Source organism: Alternaria ethzedia, assembly GCF_023757985.1.
Source record: "Alternaria ethzedia strain BMP 0044 chromosome Unknown scaffold_10, whole genome shotgun sequence".
NCBI classification, from domain to species: Eukaryota; Fungi; Ascomycota; class Dothideomycetes; order Pleosporales; family Pleosporaceae; genus Alternaria; species Alternaria ethzedia.
Genome location: NW_026056203.1, coordinates 961,027 through 979,060, shown reverse-complemented (window position 1 = coordinate 979,060; position 18,034 = coordinate 961,027). Strand labels below are relative to the sequence as shown.

At 53.0% G+C, this 18,034-nt stretch overlaps 8 protein-coding genes across 8 annotated transcripts; 4 read left to right on the top strand and 4 right to left on the bottom strand.

Annotated features, from left to right (window-relative positions):
- Nucleotides 1-288: 288 nt before the first annotated feature.
- On the top strand, nucleotides 289-2,126 carry AMT1 (ammonium transporter Amt1; the record flags this gene model as incomplete). Its single annotated transcript, XM_049376842.1, has 6 exons — nucleotides 289-402; nucleotides 474-538; nucleotides 601-855; nucleotides 908-1,582; nucleotides 1,637-1,880; nucleotides 1,944-2,126. The coding sequence occupies 6 exons, from the start codon at nucleotides 289-291 to the stop codon at nucleotides 2,124-2,126; spliced, it is 1,536 nt and encodes a 511-aa protein (XP_049233698.1).
- An 865-nt stretch (nucleotides 2,127-2,991) lies between these two features.
- Nucleotides 2,992-4,101, bottom strand: CKB1 (casein kinase 2 regulatory subunit; the record flags this gene model as incomplete). The annotated part of the gene is made up of 1 exon (XM_049376841.1): nucleotides 2,992-4,101. The coding sequence occupies one exon, from the start codon at nucleotides 4,099-4,101 to the stop codon at nucleotides 2,992-2,994; it is 1,110 nt and encodes a 369-aa protein (XP_049233697.1).
- Nucleotides 4,102-4,740: 639 nt separating this feature from the next.
- Nucleotides 4,741-7,059, bottom strand: J4E87_005224 (uncharacterized protein; the record flags this gene model as incomplete). Its single annotated transcript, XM_049376840.1, has 3 exons — nucleotides 4,741-5,928; nucleotides 5,975-6,873; nucleotides 6,939-7,059. The coding sequence occupies 3 exons, from the start codon at nucleotides 7,057-7,059 to the stop codon at nucleotides 4,741-4,743; spliced, it is 2,208 nt and encodes a 735-aa protein (XP_049233696.1).
- A 284-nt stretch (nucleotides 7,060-7,343) lies between these two features.
- J4E87_005223 (uncharacterized protein) lies at nucleotides 7,344-12,611 on the bottom strand (the record flags this gene model as incomplete). The annotated part of the gene is made up of 5 exons (XM_049376839.1): nucleotides 7,344-9,308; nucleotides 9,356-11,806; nucleotides 11,852-11,940; nucleotides 11,993-12,199; nucleotides 12,467-12,611. The coding sequence occupies 5 exons, from the start codon at nucleotides 12,609-12,611 to the stop codon at nucleotides 7,344-7,346; spliced, it is 4,857 nt and encodes a 1,618-aa protein (XP_049233695.1).
- A 424-nt stretch (nucleotides 12,612-13,035) lies between these two features.
- Nucleotides 13,036-13,653, top strand: SPM2 (Ubiquitin-conjugating enzyme spm2; the record flags this gene model as incomplete). Its single annotated transcript, XM_049376838.1, has 5 exons — nucleotides 13,036-13,108; nucleotides 13,162-13,241; nucleotides 13,292-13,417; nucleotides 13,466-13,545; nucleotides 13,593-13,653. The coding sequence occupies 5 exons, from the start codon at nucleotides 13,036-13,038 to the stop codon at nucleotides 13,651-13,653; spliced, it is 420 nt and encodes a 139-aa protein (XP_049233694.1).
- Nucleotides 13,654-14,035: 382 nt separating this feature from the next.
- J4E87_005221 (uncharacterized protein) lies at nucleotides 14,036-14,989 on the top strand (the record flags this gene model as incomplete). Its single annotated transcript, XM_049376837.1, has 3 exons — nucleotides 14,036-14,084; nucleotides 14,138-14,298; nucleotides 14,348-14,989. 3 exons carry the CDS (start codon nucleotides 14,036-14,038, stop codon nucleotides 14,987-14,989), a joined length of 852 nt encoding a protein of 283 aa, XP_049233693.1.
- A 92-nt stretch (nucleotides 14,990-15,081) lies between these two features.
- On the bottom strand, nucleotides 15,082-15,892 carry J4E87_005220 (uncharacterized protein; the record flags this gene model as incomplete). Its single annotated transcript, XM_049376836.1, has 3 exons — nucleotides 15,082-15,644; nucleotides 15,695-15,775; nucleotides 15,826-15,892. 3 exons carry the CDS (start codon nucleotides 15,890-15,892, stop codon nucleotides 15,082-15,084), a joined length of 711 nt encoding a protein of 236 aa, XP_049233692.1.
- A 175-nt stretch (nucleotides 15,893-16,067) lies between these two features.
- On the top strand, nucleotides 16,068-17,222 carry J4E87_005219 (uncharacterized protein; the record flags this gene model as incomplete). Its single annotated transcript, XM_049376835.1, has 1 exon — nucleotides 16,068-17,222. One exon carries the CDS (start codon nucleotides 16,068-16,070, stop codon nucleotides 17,220-17,222), a length of 1,155 nt encoding a protein of 384 aa, XP_049233691.1.
- Nucleotides 17,223-18,034: the final 812 nt, after the last annotated feature.

Genomic DNA, 18,034 nt, shown 5'->3' with positions numbered 1-18,034 from the left:
ACTTTTTGGCTTGTTCGAGCTACGCATATACTGGGGCGGACGCCAAGGGTCAACTGCAGTCTTGGAGATCCCTGATCGTGTAGCGATCGTCCAATCCTCACTTTGCTTGCGCACGCGCATCATCCCTTCCCTTCTTCACGAACCTATCTTCTGGAGTTTATATCGATCCCTCCTACGTCTTTTCGGATTTTCGTCACAGACTGCGCATACCACATATACATACCTGGATTCAATACGGGAAACATTTAAATCGCAAAGAGCGACGAGGACCCGGGAACACACGGCATCATGGATCCAGTATCTTCGGGATTGGACCCCACACTCCCTCTGGAGCCGTTTGGTAATACCACAGATGCCACGGGCGGCGACTCGAGGTTATACAATCTCAATGTGTTCTACAACGTGAGTTATTCTGGCTACGGGAACTTGTTAAGGTTTTGGAGTAACGCGGGGCTAACCTGCCATGTTTCTAGCCCGGCGACATCGCTTGGATGATCACATCAACCGCCCTCGTGCTTCTCATGATACCGGGTGTAGGGTCAGTAAACCATTTTTCCCTGCACATGCATTATCATGTATACGGGTCTAACAGAATTGCAGATTCTTTTACTCCGGATTGGCGCGAAGAAAGTCGGCGCTATCGCTACTATGGCTGTCTGTCATGGCGACCGCGGTCGTTTCTTTTCAATGGTTCTTCTGGGGTTACTCTCTAGCCTTTTCGCACAAGGCTGGCAAGTACATCGGCGCGCTGGATAACTTCGGTTTGATGAATGTGTTGGGTGCGCCTTCGGTGGGAAGCCCGCGGATTCCCGATCTCATGTTCTGTGTCTACCAGGGCATGTTCGCTGCCATCACGTATGTTCACCGCATGTTGAAACCATGGAGTCCAAGCTAACTTAATATGCAGTGTTGCACTTGCGGTTGGAGCCGTGGCCGAGCGAGGACGCATGCTACCTTGCATCATCTACATGTTTGTCTGGACGACGATTATCTACGACCCGATTGCGTGCTGGACCTGGAACCCATCCGGATGGGTCTTCCAGATGGGTGGCTTGGACTTTGCCGGCGGAACTCCCGTTCATATCGCTTCCGGATGTGCTGCCCTCGCCTACTCGTACATGCTCGGAAAGCGAAGCGGTCACGGTACCCAGGAGCTCAACTACCGTCCCCATAATGTCACGCACATTGTTATCGGCACCGTGTTCCTCTGGGTGGGCTGGTTCGGTTTCAACGCTGGTTCTGCGCTGTCCGCTAACCTTCGCGCTGTTATGGCCGCTGTATGCACCAACCTTGCTGCTTGTGTCGGGGGTATCACATGGTGCCTAGTTGACTACCGTCTCGAACGCAAGTGGTCAACTGTTGGCTTCTGCTCTGGTGTTATCGCTGGTCTCGTCTGCATCACTCCTGGTTCCGGATACGTTCCAGCCTGGGCTGCGGTGGTGTTCGGTGTATGCGGTGGTGTCGCTTGCAACTACGCGACTAAGCTCAAGTACTTCCTGCGCTGCGATGACGCCCTCGACATCTTTGCGGTTCACGGCGTTGGTGGTTTCATTGGAAACATCCTTACTGCCTTCTTCGCTGCGTAAGTCATACACGCTGTCAGTCTCGATATATTCCATGACTAACAACCACATAGTGACTACATAGCGCATCTTGATGGATACACCGTCATCGACGGCGGATGGCTCAACCACCACTGGATCCAACTCGGCTACCAACTCGCCGACTCTTTCACCGGCGGCGCCTACTCCTTCCTAGGCACCTGCCTCATTCTCGGCGCCCTCGACTTCATCGGCCGTTTCATCCCCGCCTTCAGACTGCGTGCAACTGAAGAAGAAGAAGCCGCCGGTATCGACGACGTCGAGATTGGCGAGTTCGCTGTAAGTTCATGTCCTAAACAAAACAACATCATTTGAAGAATTGCGAAACTAACGTATACGCAGTACGACTACGTCGAGCTCACGCGCGAAGTCAAGATCCCCGACGACGACATCATCGACGAAGGCATGTCGACGCATTCCCTCGAAGGCCACGGCGCAGGCATGGCCATGACGAGCCACCACGAGAAGAATCAAGACTCTGTTGATTCGGCGAATCAGCTCGCGGAATGGGCTCATCGCGCATAAAGCCTTTGTTGTTGCCTTGCGTTTTCACTTGTTAATCGCTCTATACCAATTTTCGTTCTGTGCACGTCGGTTTGACATGCTGTGTATGTGTATGTATGTATTTAAGGAGGGTATGGATGGATGATGTAAATGATTGGATTGAATTGGATTGGTGAGGATGGGTAGTCTTAGCTATGACTTGAGGGTAGACGGTAATAGCTCTGCTTGTGTAGATGCTGAATATGCTGTTAATGACTATGTTCCGCGTTGACCCTGGTGACAGTTGTGAGCATCGTATAAGCATGTCATGTGCGATCAACAGCGCATAGTACTCCCCAATGGCATGCCCAAAATTACCAGCAATAGCTTTTCCATGCTCGTCTAAGCATCACCCACAGCACCAACTCCGCACATCAAAAACCAAGAACCACGAACAGGTAAACTCTTAAAGATTCTCATTTCGGCATCCAAGCTCATCGACTCACATACCAAGAATCTGCTATAAACCCCCCACTCCACCATTCTCATACGTCTCTGAACAATACTTGAACAAGAAGAAAAAACTAACCTCGACGCAAGAGTCCCAAACCCACGATGCTCCTTTCCTTTGTAGTGTGAAAAGCGTGAAACTAGTGACGATGAAGAAAGAGAGAAAGAAAGAGGGACGTTCTTTGAGACTAAGCCAAACTCAAGTTGCACATGATGCCCCCCCCTCTCCATTTTGACTCGCGCCCTTTTTCTCATTTCGCGGGGGGCTGCAAAAGCCATAGTAATGTGTATTTGTATGTGTTTCCCCGCCGTCTGGGCATCAGCCCTCTTCGTACCATTCACCATGTCTCATCACGGCACGCAGGGGGTCACGATTGACACAGCGCGGCTCGGACATCTAGCCCGCCGCTGCGCCGACACCGTTTGTGTCCATTGGGCTGCCCCCTCCGGCGTTTGAGCCGTTTGTCGGCCGTCGTCGTGTGCGGATTGCCTTCTTTCTTCGGTCTACTGGCGCGCCCTTGCCGCCTTCTGCTACGTCGACCATGTTGAGGTCGTCGTCGTCGGGCCGGTCTGCGTCCTCGTCATGTTCTTCCCAGTATCTTCTCGTCTCGTCGAGCTCGGTGACGTCCGTGGGCCGCATCCGTAACCATTTCATCCGCGGCCCTGATCGTGCGCGCTCGCTGACGCGGAAGCCGTAGATGCGCGGTTCGTAGATGCTGCCTGTGCCGAGGCCGGGGGCGAGGTTGTGCGGTGCGACGCCGTTGATCGAGGTGACGTTGGAGGGTGTGGTATTCCGCGACTTGCCGTCGGTACTTTGCGATTGTAATTGTTGCAGGGCATCGACTGTGTTTGACGCGTTGTTGCGCAGCCCGCCGCCAATGTCGAGGTCCGTAAAGGTCATGAAGAAGAGCGAGGGGAAGGTGGTGCCGAAGAAAGCTCCGTCGACGGTCTGGAAGCGCGAGTTGGGCGGGGTATATACGTCTAGGCAGGAAGGGCAGAACAGCTTGACTGTCTCGTGGCCCGGGCTGTCGTTGAGCCCGACTGGCAGGACTTTGCACGAGTTGCAGTTTACGCGCGGGCAGGTGCCAAAGTGCTGGAGCTCGTACTTTTCAGCCATCTGCTGTATGCCTGGTCGCGAGGTGATGTAGCGCTGATGTATGAGGCCGTAGAGCAGCTCGGCGGAGCTCTCTATCACACTAAGATCAGAGGCTATGCGGAGATGTCTTCGGTCGCCAGCCCGTCGGTAGCCCGGTGCTCGCTCATCGCCCAGTATCTCGTCTTCCTCATCCTCTTCTTCCTCCTCGTCTTCCTCGTCCTCGTCGTCCTCCGGCTCCACGTCCAGTATCATCTCCAGAGCTTCCTTGTACATGGGCACCTGCGATTGCAGGCCCGTCAGGTTGAAATCATCCTCGATGAAGTCTTCTGACACCTCGGCGAAGTACTCGTGACCCAAGAGCCCGCAGAAGGACGCGATCCACGACTCGGTCACCTGCGAAGAGGACGACATGCTGTCTTGAGTGTAAGGGCGTCGGGGCCGCTGTCTATACGCGGCTCAGGTTATGACGCGCAGCCGCAATGCGTGCGTGGATGCGAAGGGCGAGGGGTTCGAAAATGCGAATGTGGGGGTAATGGTTCGCGATCGAGACAGAAGCGAAGGGTGCCGGGGAGGAGAGCACGGTTGAGTGTTAGGATATATTTCTTTTGTGAAGCTGCACTTGCAGCCTTGTTATCGCATGTGAGTTGGCGTTGGGGTAGCGGACAGGGAAGGGCTCGGCGAGAGACGTAGTCCAGGTGAGGCCGGTGGGGGAGGGGTCGAGCGAGCGCAGAGCCTGATGGGAGGGCGTTAGAGTTTCTTTGCGCCGAATTTGCCTCTCTATCACTACGGCCGATCGTCAGGCGTCGCAGGTGTATGTTTGAAGCTGTGTTTTGGCAGGTGAAGATCGCAGGTTGCCCGAGCTTAGCGATTGGGTACCACGTGATCTAGCCAGGCCCTGCGAACTTGCAGGTGCTAGGTATAGTGCAGAGGAATCACGAATGTACTGATACCTACAGAATATTATTTCAAGTACGTAGTGAGTATTACAAGAGCGACGTAAGTGTCCATGATATATCAGAAAAATGGTAGCCCAGTAGCTATACCCGGGCATCAAAACAAGTCCCTTAGTATCCTCGCCAGCTCGTCATTCTCATGTGAGAAACCGTTCACAAACTCTCCATTTGAGTTGGGCAGCTCACTTCCTGCTCCTCCAAAGCCGTTGAGGTTGAAGATGCCCCCAGCAGCCTCAAACAACGTCGTCAAATCGCTAGCCATCCCATGCGGTGTGTCGAGGTTAGGCCCATTACGGCCATTCGAGAACAGGGCAAGATCATCCATCGAGTGCCCTGCAAGGCCCGCCATTGCGACAGCGGCGGAAGAGTGCGCATCGTGAGTGTCATCGTTGCGTATGACAAGTCCGAGACGGGGCCCAACTTCCTTGATCGTCTTGATCGTTCTCCACAAGCGTTTCGAGACGTATGAGTTTGACGATAAGCCACGGACGAGCTCAAGAGCCATGTAGAACTCGTCGCGAGACTGCTGGCTGAATTCGGCCGGCGCGTGAGCTACAGCTAGGAAGAGTACCGCCAGCGCCGATATCAGGAAGTAGTTGAACATGGTCTGCTGGCTTCTGTAAATGTCCGAAGTTTGGTTGATATATGTCAGTATGCGGATGGTGTCTTTGGCGACCTTGACTACGACGTGCGCAAAGTCAAGGTTCTCCATGATGGTAGTTGCGGTATGTAATACTGGACGGTAAATGAGAATCCGCATCTGGTTGGCTCGCAGGTAGAGCACGACCTGCAGACGATGGATGACCCGTGCAGGAGGGTCAACCTGTCTACCGCTGTCTGGATGAACAAACTTCAGCGTTTCCGGTATGCTACGGTGCCAGTTCAGAACCTGGAAGTCAAGAAAAGAGATATCGTCCTTGTTGATCTTATCCTGGTGTCCTACATCGGCGACAGACTTCCACACTTTCGAACCGATGACAGAGTATTGGATCATAGCGTTGAGATACGGCGTGGACTCGTGCGTCGATATGTCCGGCTTCGGAACGTTAGTGTCAATATCCGCGTCTTGCAGAGCAAAAGGCATGCCAGTGCCGAAGCTCCACCGACGGTCCAGCACGTAGATAGTCCAGAAAGTCCGGATCGCCGCCGCTTGCTCTTCAGGATCAGGGAAGAGAGCCACATAAGTGTCTCGACGATGTAAACCCAACTCCAGACAGTGTCGTGCCGCCAGGCCAATCACTCGCCATGCCATGGCTTCGTCGTCCCGAGTGAAGTGATACATAGCCTAGGTCTGTAAGCAGAGTCCAGTTACACCCAAATGTACTACTTACTGTCAGCACCAACAAGTTGATTCCATGGAGGCTAACAGGCTCAGACAAGGCCTTGTCAACGATCTTATGCACGTTCTCGAAGAGCCTCTCGCCGAGCGGATCCTTCCCACCACCTTCAAGAACCAGGGTTATAGCGAGAACGAGCTTCAACACGCTGATCTGATCGTCTACCATTGCGTCCGACCCAGGAAGAGCGCCTTGCATCAAACCCGACCTGGCCGCTGCTTCCACAAAGGTAAACAGCATCTCGGCATAGCGCTGCAGTCTATCGACTTCCAGAATAGGGTACATGATACCCATCTCCTCGTGCCATACATGCACCAAGCGGATAGCCTCGTGCTTCGAGATGGACCATATGGGGTCTTTATCCGCGTGTAGGGCGCGCTTCGGCATCATAGCGTTGGGTATGGGAGGCGAGGCCCTGGGTGTCGCGTCGCGGGTCAAGATGCCGTCGTCTTCGCCTTCCTCGCCAGCGTTTATGCCCATGGTCTTCAGGCTCGACCTCGCCACTCCTACATTGAATGCGTTCGACGTCGGGCCGTGGAAGCGGGGGTGCTTGCTGAAGGATTTCGATCGTGAGCGGGCGGAGGGGGGAGGCAGCATAGGCGTCTGCTGGTAGTCTGGATTGAAGGGTGTGCCGATTGAGCCGTTGCTCTGTACGTCGACCTGGGCCCGGAGCGCGCTGAGGTTCTGGAATAGGTCGTCCACTTGCTGCTGGAGGGAAGTTATATGCGTCGACATTTGCTTGAACTCGTCGCTATCTTTGAACGAGTTGCAGCAGTTGGGAGCATAGGCGCACTCCAGGTTGAGATTCCCGCAGCGCTGACATGGCGTCTCGCCATTGCACTTGATCTTCCTCCTTTTGCACTCATTACACGCGATGCTGATATACCTGTTGCCTGAGACGGGTAGACAGAGTCAGTGTCGGGTCGCATGCCATTTCATGCACGACGGGATTACTTACGCTTCGCGCGCTGGACGGGCGTGCCATTCTCGTGTTTCCGCTTTGCGCTACTGCCGGATTCATTTGGCGGACTCATGGTATCGCTCGCATTGTTCCTGTCTGCTGGCGATGCGGCGCTCATGGTTAATTCCGCCTGCGCGCGAGTGTTCCGCGACAAGAAGTTAATGTGTGGAGCTGATAGATGTCTCCGATGTCTGTGCTTTTGCGGGGATGGAAGCCCTGGAGATCCGCTCAGCCCGAGCCGCTATACGAAGTACGAAGGCCCTCGTTCTTCTCAGGGTTTACTTTGAGCCATTACCTATTGAAGATAAGATTCACGATATGATTAGGACATTCAGGTCATCGCATGTGCATAGTAGCTTTCAAAAAAGGGAGAAATGCTCATTTCATGGCTTAATCTGCCTCTCACTCATCGTCTAGCCCAAACTCCTCTCCAACCAGATCAGTCAGCTGCGCCAAGTGTTCAAACACTTCAGCATCCTGCCTAGCTACCCTCGTCGCTTTGAGAAGCAACGGGTATAACCTATGCAAATGTCTCCTATGTTGTGACCTAACACCCGGGGCATCAGGTATAGCCTGCGGCTCGCTCTCCAACTGTTCCAGTTGCTCCAATACAAATAGCAGCTCGCGTCTCTGCGACTCTGGCGCAGGCATGCGACCGCGAAGAGGCTGATCTGCGATATACGTCTTGAGGGGAAGTGCGCATCTCAAGATGAGGTATGGGGCTGCTGCTTTGGCCAGCCAGATACGTTCGCGACTACTGTCGCTCACAGCGACGAGATTGAAGAGCTCGGAAAGACAGACATAGCTCATGTCTGGTCGCCAGGTGTAGTTCAGCTCGGCAGTTTGCCCTAATCGTGTTTTGTAAAGCTCCTCGAGTGGAGAGGTGCCAATGTCGGGTAACTCTCCGGATAGAGGACTGTGTATCAGAGATGTGCTGAAGAGATTGCACGCATAGCTTTGCCGTAGACTATGTGGGAGAGAAGTCGAGCCTAGTGGTAGGGTAATTAGGCTGCGAAATTTAGCGAAAGATTCGATGTCGAATTGTTCGTCCTTCTCTAGAGAGGCGGGGGCATTGGGCAACGACTGTGCACGCGTGATGCAGTGCGCAATATTAACAAGAGTGGTCCAGATCTCCTGGTTGGAGTTGACGTGTGACAATACCGACTCAAGTATAGCTGTAGATGTTGTTGTAGCTTTTTGCCATAAGGTCGGTGCTCGACCCTCTCGTTGCCACACGTACTTCTCTTCAATCGGTTGTGCCAGACTGGTAAAAGCGAAAGACAGTGCATCAGTCGTGTACATCTCTTTCAGCTCAACATGTTTGACGAAGATGTCTTGCAGCAGCGTCATTGAGGCTTTTGAGAGTGCGACAAAGGTTGGCCCGCGCTTTTCCGGGAACTTAGCCAAGGAGGTGTACGGCAGCGTAATGAACCGGCCCAACATACGGATCAGATACGGTGGAATGTCGTTATCTTCTTCCGTTTTGACCATCCTTAAGCATTCCATCACTCGATTCTGGAGAGTGGTCATGGTGTCCAGATCCGAAGAGTAAGCGACTTCGTCCGAGTTGACAACGCAAGCTTCGAGGTTCGCGAGCATCAAAGGCAGATCCTTGTTAAGGAGCCGATCAGAGAGGCGGTATATTGCTTTGAAAGCCTCTGCATACGCGACAAAAGCGTCTTGGTTGTCCTCTTCGTGTACCTCTTGCCAAGCGTCTGAAGACGAAAAGTAACTCCTCCATACCGCAGCAGTCTTGAAAAGGGGATCGGTACTCCATACCTGAGCAGTTTCGGTGTGGGAGAGAACACCAGTCATTGTGGCGAACACCGAAGCCCCTAGCGCATGCGAGTGGTATTCGAAGTAGCGGTTCAGGAGTTCCAGTAGCTCTGACCATGCGTCACCAAGCTGAGACGTATCCAACTTTTCCATGTAGGTAGTATTGAGAACGGTCAGGGTCTGAAGAACCACCTTTGTAGTCTCATCCCATTCCTTGTGGTCGTCTTTGCGTGAAGTTTGTATCCGAACATCATTCTGGATGTTCAAGTTGGCCTCCACCATACCGAACAGAATTGTACGAAGGCAAAGCAACCAAACATCCGATGACAACTGATCAGAACAGTTCTCGAAGATTCTCTGTATAGTTTGGATCGCAGAGTGCCGCACCTCGATGCGTTCATCCGTTGTGATGAATGAGAGATTTAGCAGAACTTGAAGCCACAATGCCGCAGTCTTTCCTTCTCGTGAACGTGTGCTTACGACATCTTCGACGTCGTTTTTGCCACTAGTCTGAGTAACAACCTCCACCAATGAGGAGAGATCGGTCCGTGACTGTAAGTAGTCTGACACATTCCAAAAGAAGGTGATCGCCTATAACAAATTAGATGCTTATTACGCATTTGAAAAAGATCACTCACGGTAAGAGACATGTTCAAATCCTCCCTTTGGGAGCAGAACCTGCGCAGGAGCTCTAACAGCGTTGAGAGGCAAGCATCAGGAACAGCAGTCATAAAATCCGAGCAGACGAGATTGGCTGTCGCAAAAGCCGATCGAGCTAGAGATCTTGATATGACATCTGTAGTGGAACTTGTGGCTTGGCTGTTTCCAGAGGTCTCGGCGTCTTTCGGGTTTCCCTCCGCTGATGGCAGTTTTTGTGTGAAAACGCTCATCAAGCTCTCAATGACAGAGGTCCAGCCAGCAACTAAGGACTCGCCGCATTGCTCAATCACGCTCTTGAGTGCTTCTAGAGCTATTTGATGTACCCGTATATCAGTGTCGCTGATCGTGTCTTTGTTGACCCCATCGTAATGATGGAGGTCGGTAATCTGCTTTTGCAGTGCAGCAAGTATGCGAGCCTGTATTTCTTCGCGTTGGTCGTCGGACATGGAGAGCTCAGCAATCTCCCGAACTGTCCTTGCTAAGATGTCGGCTGCCAGCAGCCTTGTAGGCGTCGCTTTTCGACTGTCAGTGGAGTAGCGTATAATCTCTCGAATCAGGATGTCCCATCCACTATTAGCGGGATCATATTGCGACAACCTGCTTTCGTTCAACGACGCCAGCTCTCCAATCTTGTTCAACGCAAATGCCGAGTCGCGAGAGTTAGCATCTGTATTGAGACCGATTCCCGATGCGCTACCGAGACGCCGATGTGAAACCTGAGGACGGCCGGAGGTAATTGGTGTTCCTTGTCCGCTCTCTGATGATGATACCCCGTTTAGCAGTGAGCAAAGCGCTTGTAATACCTCGGAAAAGGACTCATTAGGATAGTCAACTGTACTTTCAAAGAGCCTGCGCGCAGCACTCTGGACAGCTGAGGTCTCTGCCTCTAATTTCTCTGTATTGGTATCCATGTCCGCACGGCTTCCAGATCCAGAAGCGCGACTGCTGTTCTGGCTCGACAACGCCATCACCAGATCGGCTACTTGCAACGTCTCAAAAACGATAGACCATGCTGACTGTAGCGTTGGTCCTAGTGCAATTGCAAGATTGAGTAGAGCTCGCAGACACAGTAAGTTGCGAGGGCCCAGCGTGGGGGCTGTAACATCGTGCGAAGGACGCCTGTTCTTGTCGGTGGACATTGAGGAAGCTTGGCTCACAAAGCTGTCCACGCTGAGCATCCCTCTCGCATTAGAGAAGATCCCAGACTTCTCATTAGTAGGAGACGAAGTGTTGGCTAGCAGCAAGTTCGAGGGGACAGCTGCTTTACCCATGGTAGTGAGGAATGCATCTCGTGGCGTTGAGAGTCTGAGCAGTCCGGCAACCTGAGTAAACTTTTGTATGGCTCGGATCAGAGCCCTGTAATAGTCCGTATCAAGCGTAGCATTAAGGAATGTTGAGCAGGTTGCAAGGACTGCAGGCCAGCATTCCGTGACCAGGTTGGTCGAGGTTTGCACGTATGAGTAGGCCGGATGATCGGTCAGATCCAGAGGATTGACTGGTATAGTCTTTTTGCGGAAAGAATGAGTCCTCGAAAGCTTCCGAGTGTTACGATCTGGCGATGCGACATCCGTGTCGTCTTCATTCATTTCCTCGGCTTTGGTTTTCTTCCGGCTTCTGCTCTCATGATGTACAGTAAGAGGAAGAACGAATTTTGCGAGACTCTCAGAAATGTTGGTGATACATGTCAACACCAGACTGTAGATGTACGTTTCGGGTAATGCAGGTGGGTCGGTTTTGTCGAGGTGTTCGATGCACGGAGTTTTGAGAGAACTCCATTGCATACTGATGCCAGATGGACGAACATGGTTGCTAGTATCGCTCACAGAACCACCTATGACGCCAGCTAATGCGCCCGCTTCAGCGACAGCTTGATCCGATACCTCTTCTTCAAAACCAGCGGCAGCTGTTGACTGCTGACCTAAGCCAATCGCCGATGGCTTTTCAGTCGCAAGGCGCACGAAAGCCGCTAGGTTATCTCCAAATATGTTCTTCTTTCCGCTTTCTGCATCAAATAGGGCATAGATTGCTAGGAGAAGTCTGGAATCGGCGTAAATGCTGCGGAACACCTCGAGACAAAGAACTCTCTTCCATGCCTGAGAGGCCTCAGGATCGAGCATATGGTTCAAAAGACCGAGCGCAATCTCGCATTCGGAGGGAAGCGTGTCAAGATGATATCGAATGATCAGATGTAGTATCCGAATGATGCGTACAGTCACCGCAAAGGACAAACGATCGGATAGAGAGCGGATGATCAGCGGCATTAACTGGGTTCGCATAATGTAAATCTGTTCCGGATGCGTCGTCATAATTTTGTTGTGGTTCGACAAGATTGCTTCGATCAGCTCCAGCGTCGAGGCTGGCGGCAGCGAAGCAAATCGCATGAAGACTGGCTTCTCTCCAACGATGAGTGCGATGAGATCGGTAAACATCTAGACTTGTCAGTAAAGCTATTGGCATTTAAGGAAATGACGGACCTTGTAGGCATCGTTCGCTGCTGGTCTGACTGAGACTTGGCCATCATCACCTTTCACCTCGGTCACTGTGGGGATCTCTAAGGCTTTCTCTTTGCATTTGGTCAGCCTACAACACATATGTTCTTTGACTCAGCATCATACCATCTTCGGACGCAACTCTGTCGAATACGACAATCACCAGCTGTTGCAACGTGGCTGCAGCCGTGTTGCTGACAGCAAAGTTCTTCGCATTTTGGAGACTTGAACATATTTGCAGAACAGCGGATAATGACTCGCTGCGTATTTCCGCGGGATAGTTCTGAAGCAGTGAAGGTAGCGCCTGCAGTATCTTCAACTGGATATCATGGCCTGGCAGCGTTAGCTACGTCTGAAGCATCCTGCTCGGTCCTTTTACTTGATGGTACAGATTGCTTGAACGCTTCAAGCACTTCTGTTAGCCGTTCCCGTGGCAATGCTCGCGAAACGCTGAGTCTTTGGAGACATGAAATTCCAGTAGATGCAAACTTGGCATTTTGGGTTCCGCAAGCAATCAAGAAGGGCGAGATGAAATGTGGTCGTCGCGAGAGATCTTGATTCCGTCAACACGTGCAGATCAAGTGACAGTAGGCATCTCACCAGCCGAGAGTTGGGCTTCTGAAGTATTGGAAAGCGACTTCAAGTCCTTCAAGGCCGTCTCTGCAGCATTGCGTAGCTCGGTATTCTTGCGTTTTGCATCCTGTATGAGGTTGCCTAGTTCAGCCGCCAAGATTTGAGCTGTCATTCTTTTGGTACGAGCCGGAGCATCTGGACGGTGCTTTCAGGCAAAGGAGTGACTTGAGAGTTGGGTATCGGTTGTTGTTCTGTCGAATCGCTAAAGGCAACGTTGTCGCGTCTGGGGCGACGGGCCAAGCGATTCACGCGTGCCAGGTGAGACCCTGGTCCACGGGTGCCTCGTCATAGCCATCGACGCTAGCGGGCCCGACGGACATGTTTAGACAAACATCCATCCTGCTGCCACCCATAACTTTACAATTGCGCTTGAGTCGAGTATACCGCCAGCAACTTACACTCTAGCTACACTAGCTACAAAGCTCACTCAAAACTGTCCACAACCGTCAACAGCTACCACTATCGCATAGCGGGGTCCATCCCACTTCCTCACGCGCCACACTTCTGTTCAGCCTTCACACATAACTACCGCTACTATGGGCGCTAAGGTTCCGCGCAACTTCCGCCTGCTGGAAGAGCTCGAGAAGGGCGAGAAGGGTCTCGGTGCCGGTATGGTAGATCTGTGGTATAGCCGTGGGTAACAGGGTGCTGAGAGTTTACAGAGGCCTGTTCATACGGTCTTGACAATGGCGACGACCTGCTGATGTCCGACTGGAACGGTACCATTCTCGGTCCACCACACGTATGCGCTCCTTTCTCCGCGTCACAATCTGCATACTGACCCCGTCGCAGAGCGTCCACGAGAACCGCATTTACAGCGTATCGATCCACTGCGGCCCTGACTACCCCGACACTCCTCCGGAGATCAAGTTCACAACCAAGATCAACCTACCCTGCGTCAACCCTCAGAATGGAAAGGTGCGATAGTCGGAGGCATAGATACTTGACGGATACTGACGATACCAGGTCGATGGGTCCAAGTTGCCATGTCTGGCTCAGTGGAAGCGCGATTTCACCATGGAGACCATATTGATAGAGCTTCGAAGGTTAGCACAATCATGGGATGACAAGGCACAGTACTAATTGGTTCCAGGTATATGGCGCTGCCTCAGAACAAGAAGCTTCCACAGCCACCTGAAGGCGCGATGTTCTAGAAGAACGCGCACAGCCTGCTCCAGAAAAGAACTAAGGATCAGGGATGATATGGGCATAAGATATGATGCACGAAGGAAATGAATGCGCATGGAACGGAGTTATGGTCTGCTAGCGTAGCCATACAGCCTGACAAGAGATCAGGATTATCAACAACTTATATTACTTCATTTTGCTCCTGTCTCGTTCTTTGCGGAGTCTCTGAGGAAGTTCTTACAGCAGAATATTGAAGTCAGTTACCAGCGTGGCGAATATCGAGTACCTGCATACGCGCAATGTCGTACTTTGGAAAGAGGTGGTGCGCACGTGATATCTAACATCCCAGCCCAAATCCTTCGCGTTGCGGCGCAGGCCTCGGACCTCCACCACCGAGCCATCTCATGCATGCCCCGATTCCTCCAGCCTAAACGGTCGACACAACACCGCGTAGCAGGTTAGACACTGAGCCTTTTGGTAACTACCAATAAACTCTAACATCGTTTCTAGCAATCGCTCTTTATCGAGCCTTGCTGTCGCGATGTTCCTCCGCTCCGCTCTCAGATGACGACCAAGTCTCTTTGTTCAACGCCATTCGCAACAAGTTCCGGCGGAACAGAAAGATACAGAGCCCTTACCAATTGGGCATCAGCTTCAAAGCTGGTTATGAGGTAGGTCTATGTTACTGCAGCTTTGTATATATCAATTGACAATGTATAGACACTCGACCATCTCGATGCCTCCGCTACTGGCAATACAGCCAGCGCAAGCACTTTGACGCAACTGATCTCTCAATTACCCTGCGGTCTAACACGCGCACCTCCCATAAGACGATACGAAAAGACGACGCTGCCAGACCCTCCCAAAGAACGGCTTGCGTGCCTTCCACCCGAGAGAGCCGTCCTCAACGTGCGACCCTACGCAAAAACCTCTGGACCCCGCCGCGTCCCTATCCTCGCCTCCGCAAACGGCGTACCCTTCTTGCGCCTCACGAAGCCGCAACCCCCAGCACTAAGTCGCGTTATCCAACAGCGACTACGGCGCAAGAACGAGCTCTTCGACACGAGGGTCCTTCTGGAAAACTGGTGGCTGCCCATATGTCAGCAGGAGGACGTGTGGGACGTACTCATAACCGCGCAATCGAAGGAGCGCGAAGATACTGTGAAATGGCAAACTGCGGTTCGTGATTCATTGAGGGAGAATCAGGAAGCACACCAGGCGGACATCAGGAAGGATATAGTGATGACGAAGAAGATGCAGAAGATAGTGGATATGGAGACTGAGCTTGCGCTCAAGGAGGGACAGACTGTTGTGAGGGGAAGGAAAAGGCATCCTTTACGCGTCATCAAGCCGGAACCATGAGCACAATATACTGTCTTATGGTTTGTTCTATCTGCGCTTTGCAAGATGGGTATATGTTCGACCTGAAATGCCATGCCAATGCACTGTAGTCACTATGAAGCCGCGTCAATCTTCAACTTCCCTACATCCACTCCGTCTACACCATCGTCATCGTCCTCATCATCATCCACCTTGCCGACCAAGCCCCGCTGCCACAGCTCCTTACCCGTCAACTTCTTCTCTTCCTTGACAATCCTCTTCTTCTTATCCTCCAGCTCCTTCTCCTCTTCCTTCCGCCTCTTCTCATCCTCCATCTCCTTCCTAAACCTGTCTCGCCATGCGAGGAACGTCTCTCGTGTGACCGCCTCACCCTGGAACTTCTTGTTCTCTTCCTCCTCGGCTTTGGCCTTGGCGATGTCGACGAGGGCTTGCTTCGCGTTTTGGCGCTCCGTTATGAGCAGCTCGGCGCTGTCTTTGAGGACGGTTACGAGGGTGAAGACCATGGCCATGCCGAGGTTTTCTTCTATCGTCTCCGTGAGCGAGTCTAGCAGGCGTTGCTTGTCTTCTTGTATGTCGAGGTATTGGTGTCGTGGCGCGTTGGGCGGTTGTGTTACGTCGAGTCGGGGGGCTTCGTCGGGGTAGTTGGGCGGGTAGGAGACATTGAGGATGATGACAGCTGGTGGACATGAGTTTAAGTCTGTCTGTAGAGATAATGCAAGCGCATACGTTGCTCTTCTTCTGTTTCAACGTCTTCGTGGCGGCCATCGTCGAGCGTGATTGCGATTCGGAACTCTGTCTCGGAAACATCTGCGGAGTGTCAGTATATAGTAAGAAGATGTTGCGCAGGAAAGCGCCACCTGTGATCTCGTCGGGAAAGATAGACTCGAGCACCTCGCGCTCTTCTTTCTGGTCTTCGATACCCATGGTGTGAAGTAGTATGGAAATCAGTACAGTGATGGCATCTGCAAGTGACGCTGAGGCTGCTCTGGCGGGGCGCGCCTTCCCCACGTTAGCTCCGTCCGACCGCCGATCTCTAGAAATTTTTGGGTATCTTGGACCGCTACATCATACATCCACAACACGACACAAATCTCACATCATGGCGAAAACGAAACCTACCGATCGCAAGGCGAAGAAGAGCGCAAAGAGCGGTGCAGTAAAAGAATCGAAGAAACCGAAGGCGTCACCGGAAGAACTTTTGATTCAAGCCGCTACCTTCTTACAAACGTCACAACCCGAAGAAGCGCTGGTCGCCGCACGAAGAGCCCTCAACCTACTCCAGCCCGGCACATCGAAACCCTCCGCTGCAGCACTACCTGCACTGAACCTTCTCGGCGAGATCAACGTCGAACTGGGCGACCCAGACTCTGCGCGCGAAGCCTTCCAAGCAGCAATTGTAATCGACCCAGAAGGCGCGAACGATGGCGCTGAGAAGTTCCTATGGCTAGCACAATTAAACGAGGAGGGAGGCGCGGAGAGTGTGCGGTGGTTCGAGAAGGGCATTGAAGTGCTGAAAAGGGAGATTAGTGAGCTGGAAGGCAAACGGGTGAAGAAGGACGAAGTCGAGGAGCTGCTCGAGGAGAAGAGGCAAAAGATAGCGAACTCGCTCTGTGGTATTGCTGAAGTCTACATGACGGATCTGTCTTGGGAAGAAGACGCCGAGGCGCGATGCAACGCTGCCGTCACCGAAGCACTACTTTTCGCACCCGAAAATCCAGAACCACTACAAACACTCGCATCGATACGCATCTCGCAACTCAAGCCCGACGAAGCCAAATCCGCACTGACACGGAGTATGGATCTATGGAAAGATCTCGACCCAGACAATCCCAAGGTCCCAGACTATTCGACTCGTATCAGTCTTTCTCGCCTGCTCATGGAAGCTGAGATGGAAGACGAGGCTATCGAAGTATTGGAGCGGTTAGTGGGCGAGAACGACGGCAGTGTCGATGCTTGGTATCTGGGCGGTTGGTGCCTGCACTTGCTCGCGGGAAAGCAAAAGACCGAAGGAGAGGAGAAGGTTGCAACATCACTACTGCGTGCCAGTCGCGATTGGCTGGAGAACTGCCTCAAGCTCTACAACATGCTGGAGTGGGAGGACGAGCGGCTGAAGGAGCACGCTGATGAGATATTGAAGGAGCTCAACGACGTACTCGGTCCCTCTACCGGCGAGGAAGATGAGGACTGGGAAGACGCCGACGAGGAGATGGACGATGATGACGATGACGACAATGAGAAGATGGACGGCACGTGAATGTGATAGTATAACTTTACAGGCCGGCTTGGCCGTGTTGAGGCCGCCGATGGTCAGCGATACGCGGCTCCGCTGTGAATGGGACCGAGATTGGGGATATTGGGCAGCACGGGCAGCATGGGCAGCAATGTTGGGATGTTACGATCGAAGTAGTACAGGCCGCGCATAGTACAAGCTGGATGTAGTGTAGATTTATTTGATACCCAGGGTGCGTGGACGGATAGCAGACGCGCGACCTGAGGCAGGCAGTTGGCAGCACCAGCGTGGGACGGGGCCCCTGCATGTGGGATGCCGCCGCGAACCTATGTAGGATGGGCACTAGGATGCTGTCAGCGGTGCCGTGACAGCTCCTGAATAGACGAAGCCACACGCCAATCATTCCCCGCTTTGCGAGCTACTGAGGTCGCGTCCCGCTTCGAGGTGCGAACGCGAAGCAGCGGCGCATCGGCGACGTGAACAGGACGTGTGTGTAGGACGAGTCGTCGCATGCGGAGCGAGTGCGCCAGTCGGTTGCAGGGCAGGCAGCCCATTGGCGCGCTGCGCTGAGGGTGTAACACCAAGGTGCGGTGGATGGGATGAGACATGGCCTGCGCTTGGCAGCTCTGTCGACGTCGCCGGCGCCGCCAACGCCACGAATAATCAATCATGCTCGTCGAGACCAAGACCGCCCTGGGGAGTTGCCGCAAAGTCAAAGTGACGCTGCGCCATCGCCCTCGCCCGCCGACGTGGTGCCTTTAGATCCCAACCCACAAAAGTCAACGCGCCCTCGCCGGCCGTCCCTCGCGCCTGCTCCGACAGATGCTCAGCAAGCC